Raw genomic sequence first — 17,925 nt, forward strand, 5'->3', positions numbered from 1 at the left:
CCACTAGTTATGCAATTTCTACTTAAAGACCTTCAAAGGAAGAGATTCCCAACTCTCAAGGAAGGCCATTTTGCTTCTGAACAGCTCTAATTTGGGATCAAGCTTATAATAATAGTCTTTTTGCAATTTCCAAAGTTACTGCTGCTGGCTCTTCCCTTTGAGTACAAATAAAACTAGTCTCCTTTATGTGACAAATCTTAAAATACATGAAAATATTTCTCCTGAAACTTTACTTATCCAAACTAAACAAAAGTCCAGTTCCTTCGAATGATCTTATTGTGACATGAACTCAAAAGACTTCACTATCCTTCTTATCCTCTTTCAGAAACTACAGGTCAACAATGTCCTTTATAAACCATGCATCCAGAATCGTTACAAAATTGCAGATAAAGTCTGCTAAGACAAAAGTACAACAGTAATATCATCTGTCCCTCAAAATTAGGCCCCCTTTAAAGCAGTCCAAGATTACATTAGTTAGCTTTTTTGGCAGCAAAATCACACTGCCAACTCATAATGAACTTGCAGTTAGCTAAAAGTGGCAGATCTTTTTCAAATAAACTGCCATCTATGCATGATATTCCCATTGTATAAAAGTGAAGCTTATTGTTTTATACTCAAGAGTAAGATTTCATTATTTATTCTTACTGAATTCCTACTAGATTCAATTCAATTCTCTACATTCTTTTTGAATCCTGACTCTTTAATTCAATGTTGCCGAGCTTTCCTAGCTTTGCCTCTCTAAAAAATAACTAGCATGCTATATACAAATGAATGATAAAAGTGTGAAAAGACATAGGTCAGGCATAGATCCCAAGAAGTACCCGACAGGCACAAACTAATCTTAGAGGGGAAAGAACATGTCTGGAGAATAGGCTAAGGATACCATCTGAGGCCAGACTAAAAAAACCCTACAAAAGGCAGGATTAGTGCCAAGTCTAGAAGAAAGCCAGAGAAGGGCAAGAGGAAGCAGTAAGAACATTCAATGAAATATCGAAGACATAGTAAATGGAGTATTATGTGTGAGGAACAACATGCAAGTAAGTCCACAAAGTACAAGGAGAGTAAAATTTAATTAAGACAAAAAGGTAAACCTACCTGAGAAGAACTTTAAAACGCAAACAGAAGACTTCACATAATACCATAGGGCAAAAACAACAGAATTTAATGGGTGGGGGAGATGAAAGAATTTAGAAAACTGTATTTTAGAAAAATTATTTTATTGCCTAAACTGAGGATGGACTGATAAGAAGCAGACACAAATTAGAAGGCTATTGCTATAGTCTATGTGAGAAGAGATGAAAAGCTTGAGCTAAGAGAATTGTATGAAGACAGAAAAAGAAACACATACTTGATTAGTTTTGATAGTAAATGAGAAAGCTGTTATGAGGAGAAGCTTTTGAGGAGGGGAGGAAATTATGTATTTTACACATGTTAAATTTGAGATGCATATGGGTCAAATAATTTGAAATGTGAAATTGAAATTTGAAATAAAAGGCATGGGTGGTGATATAAAACTGGAATTCAAGAGAAAGAATAAAGTTGGAAATAAAGATCTGGAAAGAATGAAGAATAAACAAAGGAGATAAAGAACATTAAGGCAACTAGGAAGACAACTGGAAAGTAGTTTCATGAAAACCTTAAGAGAGAGTATTTGGAATGATAGCGTAATTATTAGTGTTATGCTGCAGAGAGGTTAAGAAGGTTGAGAACTGAAACCATTAAATTTGATTATTCTGGTTATTTTGGAGAGCTTGGTTTCAGTTGAAGGGTGAAGTAAGATATCAAACTGAAGGTGATCAAGAAGAAAACATAGAGGAAATAGAAGTAGCTATTAGAAAATGTTTTTTCAATGACTTTCACCTAGGAGGAGAGAAGAGATATGTAAGATAAGATGTAGGGCTGGTCAGATCAAGTTAGAATTGTTTTTTGCTTTTTAATGATGGCTGAGACATGAGAATGTTTGTAGGCAACAGGGAAGGAAATAGACAAAGAAAGCAAAGAAGTGATAGCATGGAAAAGAACTAAAGAATGAAGGAATTGAGATCACGTTGTTAGATGGAAAGTACATAAAGGGAAAGGATTCATATCATGATAAAAGACTATTATCAAATTAAGGGAGTGTCATGGTTTGTGAACATCGAAATAGGAAACTTTACAAGTTTTGGCAAGATCAAGGACAGGGCCATTTCTCTTATACTACTGAGGTGAAGTAGAGTAGGTGTCATGGGAACTGAGTTAAAATGAGTAAGTAGGAAGTTAATAGTTTTGTGTATAGCTGTCCAAATAGTTCTGAATCCCTCTTATTACTTTACTGTTAAATCTCAATCTCTCATTCTTTTTATATACACAAAGACAAACACATCTTTTACAAAAGAATTATATGACATATTTTACAAAAAGCTTTTGATACAAGTAAAATATATCTCTGCATCATTCCTCTCATCTGCTGGTTACTTAATTATAGTGTCAAGAAGGAAATTAAGTTAGCATGACATGATCTGTTGTTGATTAATATATCATTACTTCACCTTATAAATGTTTGCCAACCATCTTTTTAATCATGTGTCTTAGAATGTTCCAAGGAATTAAAGCCAAACTTACTGATTTACACTGTGAAGACCACTCTCTTCCCTTTTTTTAAAATTACAGCAATAAAAACTAAGTCAATTAAAATAAAATACCTTTCTTGTATATTGTCCATAATCTTTAAGCAATTCTCTTTAAACATTAAAATAACTGTAGCAACCAACTCTAAGGAAAAGATTCCAAAAAATGATGTAATTAATTATCTATAAGTCCCAGGGGATGTGTTTCAGTTCTGGTGGCCTACAACCAGTAGATCAACAAATACAAATTATTATTTAACTCACATTCTGATTAATTGAGATGATCTTGAATAGTTTCCTTTTAAATACAAAATTCCAAAGTTAAATAAAAAAATGTAAGCATTCAAATCATCATAATAATAGCTATATTTTACAAATTACTTGTCATGTATTATTTGAAGTAGTCTTTACAACAATGCTAAAAGGTAGGTAATTTAAATTACTATATAAATAAGAAACTGAGGCACTTCAGAGTTTACAAACAGGGCACACAAACTATTAAGTAGGAAAGGCAGGACTGAAACACAAGTCTTCTGATTCTATGTACAGTGTTCTTTTTGTAATCAAAGGCCCTGGTTTTCTTTTTCTTTTCTTTTTTCTTTTTTTTTTTTTTAAAGTATTATGATGTGATAGTATACCCTGGTATGCCAAAATAAATCTAAAAATATGTTGCATTGGAGCATAAGATTCGGAGAAATGAACTTGGTTGCTCAAGTCTAGGCTTCAATGATATCTAGTTGTATGACAGACAAATTCCATCTCTTTGAACCTTAGCATCAATCTGTAAAATGAGTAATACTATTTCACTACTTAATTCCCAAAAATAATGTCAAGAAAGTCCTTTATAAATCATAACATACTATTAATATTGACTATATGTCTCAAAAACTACTTAACAGATTGACAAAAATGCATATTTAACAACCACATTTGACTCAACTTACAGCTTAATCGTTGGATATCCTCTAACTCCAAATTCTGAAGCAATGCCTGGAAAATTAAAAGAACAATAAATACATTCAATCTTCTTTATATATACACCAATTCTCCACTAAAATCTTAATCCAAAAGCCTCATCAAGGACAGATATGATGCTATGTTTTAAAACTATGACTGTACATACAAATCTGTATTATTATAGATAGAAGGAACACCCCTGATCCTTGAAGTTTTGATGTATACTATGAGCTTCTCCAGAATAGGAAACTGACTTTAGTAATTTTTGGGGGGGGTATCGTCAGTGCTTAACATAGTGCCCAATATATAATAAAAACTTGATAAATGCTTACTTCCTAACAAGTAGATAATAATTAAGAAAATGGGAATTATGTATTTACATTTTTAAAGTTACTTTTTACTTGTATTCATGAATTTAAAATTGTTAAAGGAAAATGAGTTTTACTTATGTAAATGAAAAAAAAAGCTGCTTATTTTATACTTAACTAAAAATTTTTCATTTTATTGGTTTGTACATTCCTTCATTTAACACAAATCACAATTCCTTAGCTGATCATTTTTGATATCTTAATTGTTAAATCTAATGACCTTTTATCAAACCTTATATTTGACTTCTCTACATCTGAAACTACAAATCTTTAATATTATTCTTAATATTCTATTCTCTCTAGGTTTCCATATCATTACTCTAATTTGGTTCTCCTCATATCTGTCTTGCTATTGTTTCTCAGTGTTCTCTGCTGGATTTTCATACAGGTGATACCTGCTAATGGCAGGCGTCCCCCTAGGGTTCTGTATTGGTCTCCTTTCTTTTTTTTTTTTTTTTTTTTTTTTTAATTTAATAGCCTTTTATTTACAGGATATATACATGGGTAACTTTACAGCATTAACAATTGCCAAACCTCTTGTTCCAATTTTTCACCTCTTATCCCCCCCCACCCCCTCCCCTAGATGGCAGGATGACCAGTAGATGTTAAATATAATAAAATATAAATTAGATACACAATAAGTATACATGATATTGGTCTCCTTTCTAATTACTATTTCACTTGATCTCATCACTTTACAAGGGTCCAACTCTCAGCTCTATGCAGGTGGTTCTCAGATCTGTAAGTTCATATTCATATCCTAATCTCTCTTGACGTCTTCTCTTGCTTCTCTACCAGCCTATTAGTCATCTCAAAATGGATATCCTATAATCATCTTAGATTCAAGGTGCCTAAAACTGTAATCCATTATTGTTCCTACCACTTTGCAAAACATTCTCTCATCCTAATTTCTCTATTACTAATGAAAACATCAAGTCTTCACTAGTGTGAAGATGGATATATACAATTTTTTCTAGGAATTTTACTAAAAAGAGGAAGATAGAGAGATAATGATAACAGTAATTCAGTCACTTAGGCTTGCAACCAAGAGATCATCTTCAATCCTTCATTCTTAATCACCAAATCCAATCTGCTGTCAAGTTCTGTCATTTTTATCTTCCTAACATCTCTTCTCTGACAATATCATGGTGCAGATCCTCATTATCCCATATCAGTACTATTGAAATTCCCTTTTGGTAGGACTTCCTGCTTCAAGTATCTCCCTATTCCAGTCCATCCTCCACTCAGGTGTCAAATGAATCTTTCTTAAACAACCATTTCCCATAAAATTTCTATAATAAAAATTAATTTAAATTATTTATCTCCACTTCCTGAGAAAATTCTAACACCTCTCTAAATTCATAAAGCTAGGTGAAACGAGCAGTGTGGAAGAGTAATTCAGAAATCCCTACACTAAAAGCTCACTAGATAAAGGAACCTGACAGCACTTATTTTTTGACCAAAACAACAGGAGATGGTTTGGAAATAAATTATTATAGAACAAGGTATCAGAGACTATGAAAGGCAAGGATATACAGTGATCTATTTGATAACTTTGAATTATTAGCAATGAGACTCTGCTAGCACACCCAAGAACACAACAAAGGCTAACAATTAACATGCTTCCCCCTTCCATAATAGGCTCTCCCTACTCCATGCAACCAGCCAGCTACAACCAATTCTAAGGGAAAACCTGCCTGGGGATACAACCCTGTGGCAACAATGCAAACATCCAAACTGTTGGTACAAGTCAAAGAATTAAAGAACAGGGGGAAATGAATAGAACAAGAGGACAGGAATATTTGGGTGCTTAGAGTGGCAGAGAATGTAGAGCCTGCAGCACTCTCTACCAAGCCTAAGGCAAAAACACATAGTCTTAGCATCTTAAGGTAAATTAGGGTCAGAGACTCCATGGGACTGCCCAGCACTGGAGAAGGAAGAGATTATTTGAGACCTACCTCCCAAGGAAACAACAATTAATAGGGACAGAATCACAAAGTGAGCAATAGGAAAAAATATGGGCATGGTGGGGAAGGAAGAGTGGAAGAAGTAACAAATATCTGAAGACTTCAGGAGGAAGAAAACTAAAACCTTGAAAATAAGCAAATAAATCAAAAGGAAATATAGTAACAATGGAAGGGAAAATGACTTCCAAATCTAGTAAACAAATTCAGTCATCCATGAGTAAACACTGCAAAATAAAGGAAAACAATACAACACAATATAAGAAAGAGGATCCAGTAGTATTTGAGGAAAAAGTAGGATCACAATCCACTATCCCTATGTAATTGAAAAGAGAAAGGAGAATTATGAGAGCAGAATCTACATGGTCAGCAAAGCAAAAATAATTAGCAATATAGAAAAATTAGAATCAGCAATAGCAAGACTCACTAAGAAAAATGAAGGAACAATAGATTGGGAATACAAACATACATTTGCATTATGAAGGACAATCTGGAAGAAGAGAAGCAATTTTTTTTTTTTCTGAGGCAATTGGGGTTAAGTGACTTGCCTAGGGTCACACAGCTAGGAAAAAAACAATAAAATTAAAAGAAAATATATTCATATTCATCTTAAAGACAAAATATATGTAGAGACAACCTAAGGATCACAGGTCTCCCAGGAAAAAAAGACAAGTCAAAAAACAAACAAAAAAATGCTTTAATATCATAATGGAGGAAATAATAAAAGAAAACTGCCAACAACACACAAAAACATGAAATACCTATTGAAAGAATTCAAAGTATCTTCAGCAAATACAAAACAAAACAACAATAAGGAAAAAACTCAAAGCTGTAAGCACAACTTAAACTATTCCCTTCTAATTAGAAATCTTAAGAGGAAATGAAACAATGTACTTTGAAGGACAATCAGACGAAATGGAACAATGTACTTTGAAGGACAACAGAGCTCAGGATGCAGCAGTCCAGGATGACCTATCCTGCAAATCTGAGCCTAACTACATATGAAAAAAAGATGAACATGACTTTCAAATGACTTGATTTGATGATGACTTTCAAACTATTTTAGACAAAAACCAGAACTGAGGAAATTATATGCTTTTCAAATATCTCCTATGACAGAAATACATGAAGAGTGAATAAATAAAGGCAAAGACAGTAACAGCCTGACAAGAGAGACCAGTAAAAGATCTGTTTCTAAATGTACACAAGGAAACAGGAGGCAGAGGGAAAAAAAAATCTAGTAGTGATAACAAACAAGAGGTAGGCAGAACCTAGAAAGGAAATGAAAATATATAAGCTATCTGCAACAGAGAATGGGATCAAGGATAAATATAGAGGGTTGGCCTTAGCAAGCACAAGGGCCATTTCTTCTTTCGAGACTGAAATGAAGAAGGTATTGGGAAAAGCAGTCTGTGAGAAAGGAAAAAAGGAAGGGGCATCAGCTATTTACCTTAATTTTATCAATGAAATACAAGTCAAGTTCCTCAGCTTTTATGATTATATGATACATAGCTATTGTCAAGAAAAGAAAGGCAAATTAGAGAGAAGAGAATGATTGCCTTGCCTTGCTACAGTGAGGGCCTAGTTGAGATCAGATTAACATAATCAGCATAGAATACAGTACTATTTGAATATCTTTTTCTTTATATTTGAAGGTCTTCATCTTGATGGTTTATAGAATTTGTTTTTGAATTTAATTGTTAAATTTAACTTTATGTGTCTTGGAGTTTGCAGTCGTGAGTATTTTTGTTGTTGTTGTTGTTATTGTTGTTTTGTTTTGTTTTTGCTGGAGACACTTTCTGAACTCAATCATCCTCACTTTGTGACTGTATTTTTAAGCTCTACTTAGATGCATTTGAATAGAAGAGGAAATGAAAAGTGGCAGTAGTCCAAGAATGAAGCTTCACAAAACATAACTAGAAGAAAAGATAGATACAAGGGATTCAAGAATAAATAATAATATAAAGTTCATTGCTCAAGAGTAATGGAGTCCCAGATTTACCTAGAGTAGTCTCCCAGTACCCCTGGCAAAGGCAAACCCCAAAGTCATCAAACTTCAATAAGGAAACACAAAGAATAGATACCCTGCAAAAGGTAAATGAATATACTACTCATCTGGTTTTATGGTAATATCTCTTTATGTTGCACTCTCGGTATCCCAATACTCTCTTTTGGAGATAGTCAAGAACAGTGTTAGCTACAAAGTGTAGTAATAAATAGTAACAGTAGTAATACTTAACATTTTATAACACACTTTAAGGAGTGCAAAGAATTTTACATCTAAGATCTCCGATTCTCACAACAACCTTGCAAGGTAGGAGTCATTAGTATAAGAAAGCTAGATTTAGGTGTTTCCCTAAAGAGGAGGAGAAAAAGCTCCAATTCAAACAGAAAATATGATTAGTTACCAAATGCAATCTTATAAGCCTGATTCCCAATGTGATGAATGAAGGAGCTTGGAGTGTAGAATACAAGATTACAATGTAAAAGACAAAGAAGAAAATAGGTAGGAAAATGACTATAAATAGAGCAAAGGTGAAGGCTGAATTTAGAAAGGTGTTCTAGCTAGTGTCTACGGATTAAATTCTGACAACTGCTTTTCGGATTTCTTAAACTGTTCAATAAACATGCAAAATTCAACATATCCAAAACTAAATTTATTATCTTTCCCCTTACACCCTCCCCCTCCCAAACTTTCCTATTACTGTTGAAGGCACCACTTCCCAGGTTCATTGTCATTCTTGCTTCTTCACCATCTTTTATCCACTATATCCAATCTGTTGCCAAATCTCTTGATTTTACCATTGCAGTATCTCTCTAATTTATCTGTTCTTTTCTCTAATACAACCACCACTCTGGCGCAAGCTCCCATAACCTCCTACCTGAACTATTTCAATTACTTGTTTAGCCAGCCAGTCACAAATCCCTTCCTGTCAAGTTCATTCTCCATTCAGCTCCCAAAGTGATTTTTCTAAAGCAAAGACCCAGTTATATTTCCCCCATAATCAATATTCTCCAGAAGTTCCCTATTACCTCCAAGATAAAACACAAAATTCAAAGTCCATCAGAACTAACCTCCATGCTTTTATATCCCAAAGAGATATTAAAGAAGGGAAAGCCTGTATGTGCAAGAATGTTTGTGGCAGCCCTCTTTGTAGTGGTCAGAAACTGGAAACTGAGTGGATGCCCATCAATTGGAGAATGGCTGAATAAATTGTGGTCTATAAATATTATGAAATATTATTGTTCTTTAAGAAATGACCAGCAGGATGATTTCAGAAAGGCCTGGAGAGACTTACATAAACTGATGCTGTGTGAAATGAGCAAGACCAGGAGATCATTGCATACTTCAACAATAATACTACATGATGATCAATTCTGACAGATGTGGCTCTCTTTGGTGATGAGACGAACCAAATTAGTTCCAATAGAGCAGTAATGAACTGAACCAGCTATACTCAGTGAAAGAACTCTGGGAGATGACTATGAACCACTACATAGAATTCCCAATCCCTCTATTTTTGTCCGCCTGCATTTCTGATTTCCTTCACAGGTTATTGTACATTATTTCAAAATCCGATTCTTTTTGTACAGCAAAAAATAACTGTATGGACATGTATACATATATTGTATTTAACTTATGCTTTAACATGTTTAACATGTGTAGGGGGTAGGGGGAAGGAAGGGAAAAATTGGAACAAAGGGTTTTGCAATTGTCAATGCCGAAAAATTATCCATGCATATATCTTGTAAATAAAAAGCTATAATTAAAAAAAAAAAAAAAAAACTAACCTCCACTTCCACCTTTCTAGTATTCTTACACTTTACACCCTGTACATACTGTTCTATCCTGTGTTACTAATCAATTCTTTACTGTTCCATGAATAAGATAAAGATACTCTGGCTCTTGGCTCTGGGCATGTTTTCTAGCTGTTTCCTATGCAAGCAATGCTGTCCTTCCTCCTCATCTCCATTTTCTGGCTTCAAGTCTCAACTAAAACACCACCTCCACAATAAGCCTTTTCCAAGCCCTCTGATAGCAAAGCCTCTTTTGTCTTTCTTTGTATCCCATGCCTGAAATATAGAGGTACTGAATAAATTCTTGCTTACTAAATGAAAGAATAAACACATCCTTTACAGTTCAAAATATAATGAAAGCTGCAATTAACATTAAAAATTCAAGCAATAAAAAGTTCAGACACTAAAAGAATGTAGGTCCTTGAAAGTAAGCGTTATTCTGTCCTTTGTACCATGTTCTCAGAATCTAGCACAATAACTGGCATAAACTACAATCTCATTCAACTTATTTCAAAACATGCTAAAAAAGACTTTCAACAATAAAGTAATGATGGATATAATCAGTTCTGAAAACAAAAAATATTTTCAAATCTTGGGAAAAAATGCTCCAAATCATTGACAAGAGAAATACAAATTGAAACAATTCTAGAGGACACTTAGGCAGTGGACAGAACCATCAACCCTGCAGTCATAAGGACACTAATTAAAGGCTGGCCTTAGACATTCACTAGCTGTGTGATCCTGGGCAAGTCACTTACCCTCAATTGCTCCCCCCTTTTCCCCCCAAAAAAAGAAGTCAATTGAAATTTTGTTTTCTTTTTCCTTACAATTAACAACAAAGATGATGGCAGGAAAAAAATAAATAAATAAAAAGAGCAAAGATAACACTTCATAGAAATATGAAAAGCATATTAATTCAGTTGTTGGTAAGGCTGTGAACTGGTTTACCTTCCAAAAAAGTAAATTCTGGAATCCAGAAAAGTCAGAGAAGAGTGGTGTGACTAATATACTAATCCTGCTCTAGTAATATTCTAATCCTCACTGCAAGTCAATGAAACCATTCTTGAGACTTAACTGGCTCAGTAGATTAAATTTTCATGCTTCTGTCATTACTTTCTGGTTACTTGAATACAAAGTAGCCAAGAGAAGTTGTTGGATAGCTCAGGAAAGGGAGCTTCATTTATGTGAAGCAATATGAAGTGCCCTCAATGTTTATTTCATTTTTTTTAATATTCTTATATTCCTACAGCTAAGGAAAGCACCTTTTGTTGACTGCTGAATGACCTAAGAGTATCCCATTTTGTTCTAATATTGAAACTAAACTACAATGAGACTAACCCAAGTCAGGCCCCAAACTAGAATACTATGAATAATACCCCACTGATCCAGTAATACCAGATATTACTACTAGAGCTATGCCCTGAAGAGATTAAAAAAAAGAAAAAAAAAAACCTGTGGTGTACAAATGTAGTAAAATAATTAACAAAAAAATGACAAAAGGGAATGATTTAAGGGCAACTGAAAAAACATGTATGAACTGTAGCAGAGTGAGCTGAGCAAAACAATAACAATTTCCATAATGATGGCAACATTATAAAAAGAATTTTTTGAAATTTTCAAGAACTCTGAACAATGCAATCAACAATTATGACTTTATTAACCAAAGATGAATAAAGATCCCTTTATCTCTTGAGAGAGGGAGATGTCCAAAAAATACAAAATGACATGTAAATTTTTGTACGGGACCAATGTGTGGCTTTGTTCTGACTGACAATGCTAACTTGTTGCATGGCAAGGGTTGCAACTTTTTTGCAAAGGAGGTCAGATGAAGGGAGCTAAGTGACAATAATGCTCCTTCCTCTCCTCCCACCTCCAAAAAAGAAAGAAAAAGGTAACAATGAAACACTTCAATAAATTACCTAGGAGAGACTGGAAGAAGGCTGAGAGAATAGAACAGACAAGTGAGACATCTTTGGAACTAATACATTGAAATGATAACATATTTTTAAAACACTGTTTTAGAGAAATAATATTCCTCTGGAAAAACATAATTACAGAAAGATAAAATCAAAAACAAGACAATAGAAGTGATAATCAAAAGAATGAATTGAGTTTTATCTTGGAAAGATTAACAAAATTTTTTGAAATCAAATATATTTCAATGAACTAAGCCAATTAGTATGTTATATAATATATAATAATAATTATTATCAAATATTTAAATAAATGAAATTATTAAATACAAAAATTATTTTTCTCCATACTTCACATCCTCAATGGGGGTATTTGAAAAAATCCTCACAAATAAATTAGCCAAGTAAAATAAATTCTCCAATTGGCCAGGACCAAAAGAATATCTCATTCTGTAGACCCTTAAGTCTACCCTCTTTCTGTCAAGAGACATGAGGGACACTTCATCTTTTAGAACCTTCATTTGCAGGTCTTTTGCAATAGTCAGTCATTTTGTTGATTAGAGTTCTTTTAAGACTTTTAAAGTTATTTACATTACAATAGTATTATTATATTCTCCTTACTCTGCTCATTTTATTATGTATCAGTCCATACAAATCTTCCCAAGTTTCTGTGAAAAAGTTTCTTTTCATCAATTCTTAGAAAATAGTATTGTATCCATATTATATTCATATTAAAATGTTCAGCCATTCCCCAAATGATAAGCTCTCCCTTAGTTTCCAATTCTCTGATTCTACAAAATGAGCTGAGATAACTTTGCATCTGTGATTTATGTGTGTACATACATGTACATAGTATGGATGGAGTTGAAGAGAGAGATGGAGTCATTTTCTTCCTTCTTTGGTCTCTTTGGGATATAGGTTTACTAATGAGATTAACCACTTCATAACTTTGAATGTAGTTCCAAACTGCTTTCCAGAATGGCTGAACCAATTTCCAGCTCCATCAGCAATGCATTTCCTGTTCCTCAAATATTAAAGACTTAAAAATATGGTAAGGCTTTTAATTCCCCAGAAAAAAATAGAAAATTACCCAAATAAAAATGAACAAGGAAAATTTCAACAACGAAGAAATATGTTTATAATAATTATCAGAAACGAATATGTATAACTGTGCTAACAAAACAATTAAAGAAAACGCATTAAACCATAAAACAGTCAAATTAATAGAACATGAATTAATAACATTAAACAACCCAAACTTGAAAAGTGAAAAAGAACACATAATAAAGGAATTATCAACAAAAGAAAATACCCTTTTGTCTAACTTTTCAATTGAAAAACAATATCTAAGCTAAATAAATTATTCTCAATAAATAAAAAAGAACTTTACCAACCTCTTCAAGAGACAAAAATATTCCAGAAAACCTAAAATTATGGAAAAAGTAGAGAAAGAATTATAGACTAATATCACTAATGAATATTAAGGCAAAAGATTTAAATAAAATGCCATCCAAGTCTACAGCAATTATAATTTAAAAATTCATTACCATGAGTATGTTAGATATATACCAGAGACTTAAAAGTAAGATAGCATGGGCCTTAATTACTGAATGGGTGCAGCCTCAGTCAAACTGGGTTGTAGAAGACCTTAGCTTAAAAAGGCTAAGGTGGCCCATTTCATCCAATCCTCCTGATCTTTATCTTGCCATTGGAGCTTAATAGTGCTGTAGGGGAAAGTGATTCATTAGATAATTTCCCACAGCCCTCCTTCACTTAAATTTAATTCACTTGCATGTCATGGCACTACTTCCCTAATGTCATGGTCTTCTTCAAGAACAAAAGACAATAACAACAACAATGGGTACAATGGCAAAAATCACAAGCTCTGAAGTTTGTGACACAGTGTAGGATTTGTGACTTAGGAAATTCACTCTATCTTCTTGGACCTGAATTTCCTCAATTGTACAATGATTATTTTGGTCCATAGGTCATCTGAAATCTCTTTCATCAATAGACTTATAACCTTACTTCTTTCACACTATTCACAATATAAAAGAAAGCATTTTTTAGTGTTAGTGCATGTAAAGTATTGTGTTAAACATTAGAAATAAGAAGACAAGACAACCCTTATTCTCAAGAAGTTTGCATTTCCAGAAGACAATATCTACCAGAGGTTCAGCTAGGAACTGTTAAGTGTCCAAGGCCAGATTTGAACTCAGGTCCTCCTAACTTCAGGGCTGGTGCTCTATCCACTGCGCCAACTAGCTGGCCCAAGACCATCATCTTTAATGTTGTTAACACTGATAAAATCATACTGATTTCTAAATTTGAACAATTTCAAAGTACCAAGGACTTTGGTGACAAAATTTTTTGTTTCCTCAAGTCTTCAGTAGCTGTGACTCTAGAAGTGAAAGTTATAGCACTGTCAGAGGCAAGTAAGAGGCCCTATCTTCCCAGAGGAAGCAACAAGGCCAGGGAAAAGAATGGTGTTCTTGGCAGGAAAGGGAAGTACTTCTATTCTGAGGACTTTTGGAGTTATCTGCTAGTCAAAGATAGGTGGCCAGAAACAGAAGGTGGGTTCTGTCATGAAGATTGTGGACCCTGTTTCCATCAAGATTTCTCTCTTTGATGATGAGGTGAGTTGAAAGTTCAGTTTAAGATAGTTAATTTAGGGCAAAGCTTCTTAAGTTTTGGGTCATAACCCCATATGGGATCACATAAATGAATGTGGGGGTTGAACAAAATTTGGCAATAGTAAAAGAGTTCTAAATGCAATGATCAAATATTAATTCACAATCAAATATGTAATGAATCAAAGAGATTTCTGGCAGCACTTGACTGTGAAATATTGTACAATTTCACTGCAGCCTTGGTTCTGAACATGTAACATGCATACTTCACAATGCACAAGCAAGAACACTGCCTGAACATTTCAATTCGAATTCAAGATAGGGATATGTAAAAGTTTCTTGGGTGAATAGAGGTCCCAAGTGGAAAAAGTTTAAAAAGCCAAGTCTAGAATATGGCAGAGAGTAGACAGGTCTTTGCCCGGGCTCTTCCTAACTTCCCTCAGAATCAACACTAAATCAAGCCCCTGAATGTATTTTGAAGAGGCAGAACCCACAAATATTTGGAATGTAATAATTTTGCAGCATAAAATATCTTGGAAGGACTTCAGGAAAGGTCTGTCTCAATTGGGTGGCCCAGTGTAAGGCAAAGCATGGGAAGATTTGGCGCAGAAAAAACCTAGTAGGAGGCTCTTGGCCAATATATAGCAGTGTTAACAACTCCTTAAAAAACAAAATTGGTGAAATGGAAAAAAAATCCTCTAAACAAAAACAACTCCTTTAAAAGTACAATTGTCCAAATTCAAATGGAGGTAAAAAAAAAAAGCCAACTGAAGGAAAAAATTCAATAAAAATGAGAATTGAGCAAATGGAAGTAAATGATTCAATGACACATCAAAAATTAAGTGAAATAAAAGCAAAAAAAAAAAAAAATACAAAAAGTAGAAGAAAATGTAAAATATTTCATTGGAAAACTGACCTGAAAAATAGATTCAGGATCTAAGAATTTTGGACTACCTGAAAACCACAATGAAAAGGGCCTTGACAATACCTTTCAAGAAATCACCAAAGAAAACTACGCTGGTGTATTAGAATCAGAAGGTAAAAATAGTCATTGAATGAATCTATCAATCACCTCCCGAAAGTGTACCATCAAAATAAAAACTCCAAGGAATACTGTAGCTAAATTCCAAAATTATCAGATCATAGAGAAAACACTGCAAGCAGTCAGAAACAATTCAAATATCAAGGATCTACAATCAGGAATACCCAGAACCTAGCAGCTTCCACTTTAAAGGAGGGAAAGGCCTAGAATATGACACTGCAGAAGGGAAAGGATCTTGGATAACAACCAAGAATCAACTACTTAGGAAAATTAGACATTATCTTTCATGGGAAAAGATGGACATTTAATGAAAATAGGGAAATTTTAATCATATTTGATGGGGGAAAAAAAGAGCTGAACAGAAAACTTCATCTTTAAATACAAGACTCAAGAAGCTTAATAAGCAGGTTAAAAAAAAGGGAAAAAATTGTTTTTAAAAGTTAACCTGTTTACATGACTACATGAGAAGATGATATATCTAACTCCTGAAAAACTGTATCTTTGTCAGGGGCATACTTGGAGGGTGAAATAACTTGACTTTAATATGATGACATAAAAAAAATTAGGGGTGGAAAAAGGATTGGGAACAGAGGAAAAGTTACATAAAATAGGGTAACATTACATGAGGAGGCACAAAAGACCTGTTATAGTTAAGGGAAAAAAGAGAGGGAGATGAGCATTGTTTGAATCTTAATCTCAATGGATTTGGCTCAAAGAGGGAATATCATATCTATTTGATGTCGTATAATAATTTGTCTTACCCTATATGGAAACATGAGAATAAAAGGGAAAAGAAAGGGAAAGGGGTTAAAAAACAAGGGAGAGCACAGAGAGATGGTAGTTAAAAGCAAAAAGGAGGCAAAGGGGTAAAGTAGAGAGAACAGTTTAACTCAGGGAAAACTAGAATAGTGGGAAACACAAGAGTCAGTAATTTTAATTATAAATATGAGTGGGATAAACTCTCCCATAAAATGGAAGCAGATACAGACTGGATTAAAATCCAGAATTCTACAATATGTTGTTTCAAACAAACAACATGTAACATGTATACTTCACAATGAATATATGACACAAAAGAGATAGGTTCAAGCCTGGAGCAGAATCTATTATGCTTCAATTTAAGTGAGAGAAAAAAAAAAAAAAAAAAAAAAAAAAAGGCAGGTGTAGCAATCCTGATCTCAGATGAAGCAAAAGCAAAAACAGATCTAATTAAAAGAGGTAAAGAAAAAAATTACATCTTGCTAAGGGTACCCACAGATAATAAAGTAATATCAATACTAAACATATATGCACACCAAGTAGTATAGCATCCAAAATTAATACAAGCGAAGTTACCTGAGTTGCAAGAGATAGACAGCAAAACTATATTAGCTGAGGTAGTATTCTACCTTTCTCTATCAGAACTAGATAAACCTAGCCAAAAAAATAAACAAGAAAAAAGTTAAGATAGTGAACAGAATTGGAACATAGTGAGTGGGGATAGAAAGGAATATACTTTTTTTATTCTAAGGTACGTGACACCCACACAAAAACTGACCACATATTAGGGCATAACAACCTCAAAATCAAATGCAGAAAGGCAGAAATAGTAAATGAATCCTTTTTAGATAATGATACAATTAAAAACAACAGGTAATAAAGGGTCCTGGAAAAAAAATTAATTGAAAACTAACTAATTTAATCCTAAAGAATAAAGTGATGAAACAACAAGCCATAGAAACAATCAATAATTTCATCCAAGAGAATAAAAATAATGAGACAACACATCAAAATATATGGGATGCAGCCAAAGCAGTTCTTAGAGGAAATTTTATAACTCTCGATGCTTACATGAAATAAAGTAGAGAAAGAGAAAAAAAAAATCAATGAATTAGCTATGTAACTAAAAAAAGCTAGAAAAAGAACAAATTTTAAAACCTCCAATTAAATATCAAATTAGAAATTTTGATAACAAAAGAAGAGATTGCTAATATTGAAAGTAAGGAAATCATTGAATTAATAAACAAAACTAAGTTATTTTATGGAAAAAAACCCCAACAAAATAGATAAAGTTTTAGTTAATTTGATTAGAAAAAGGAGAAAAGAAAATCAAATTAGTAGTATCAAAAATGAAGAGTGAACAACTTAGCACCAATGAAGAGCAAATTAAAGCAATAATTAGGAGCTATTTTGCCTAGTTGTGTGGCAATAAATCTGATAATCTAAGTGAAATGGAAGAATACTTACAAAAATACAGATTGTCCAGATTAACAGAGGAGAAGATAAATTTACTGAGTCCCATTTAGATAAACAAATTGAACAAGCTATTAATAAATTCCCTAAGAAAATATTTCTAGGACCAAATGGATTTACAAGTGAATTCTACCAAACATTTAAAGAACAATTAATTCCAATATTATATAAACTATTTGGAAAAATAGGGCAAAAAGGAATTCTACCAAATTCCTTTTATGAAAGATGTGGTGTTGATATCTAAAGCAGGAAGGAAAAAGAAAATTATAGGTCAATTTCCCTAATGAATATTGATGCAAAAATCTTAAATAAAATATTAGCAAAGAGATTACAATTTATCACCAAAATAATAGATTATGATTAAGTAGGATGTATGCCAGGAATGCAGACTTGGTTCAATATTAGGGAAAAAATT

The 17,925-nt window shown here is 33.2% G+C and overlaps 1 protein-coding gene across 2 annotated transcripts in view; it reads right to left on the bottom strand.

Moving 5' to 3' along the window:
- Positions 1-17,925, bottom strand: part of TMX3 (thioredoxin related transmembrane protein 3) — an 83,945-nt gene that overhangs the window by 49,820 nt on the left and 16,200 nt on the right. For both annotated transcript variants that reach the window (XM_012544115.3, XM_012544116.3), the window contains one exon: positions 3,551-3,596. In XM_012544115.3, the coding sequence (XP_012399569.1) occupies positions 3,551-3,596 (46 nt within the window). The remainder of the gene's footprint in view (positions 1-3,550; positions 3,597-17,925) is intronic.

The sequence above is a fragment of the Sarcophilus harrisii genome, chromosome 1 (assembly GCF_902635505.1).
Source record: "Sarcophilus harrisii chromosome 1, mSarHar1.11, whole genome shotgun sequence".
In the NCBI taxonomy this organism is placed as follows: domain Eukaryota; kingdom Metazoa; phylum Chordata; class Mammalia; order Dasyuromorphia; family Dasyuridae; genus Sarcophilus; species Sarcophilus harrisii.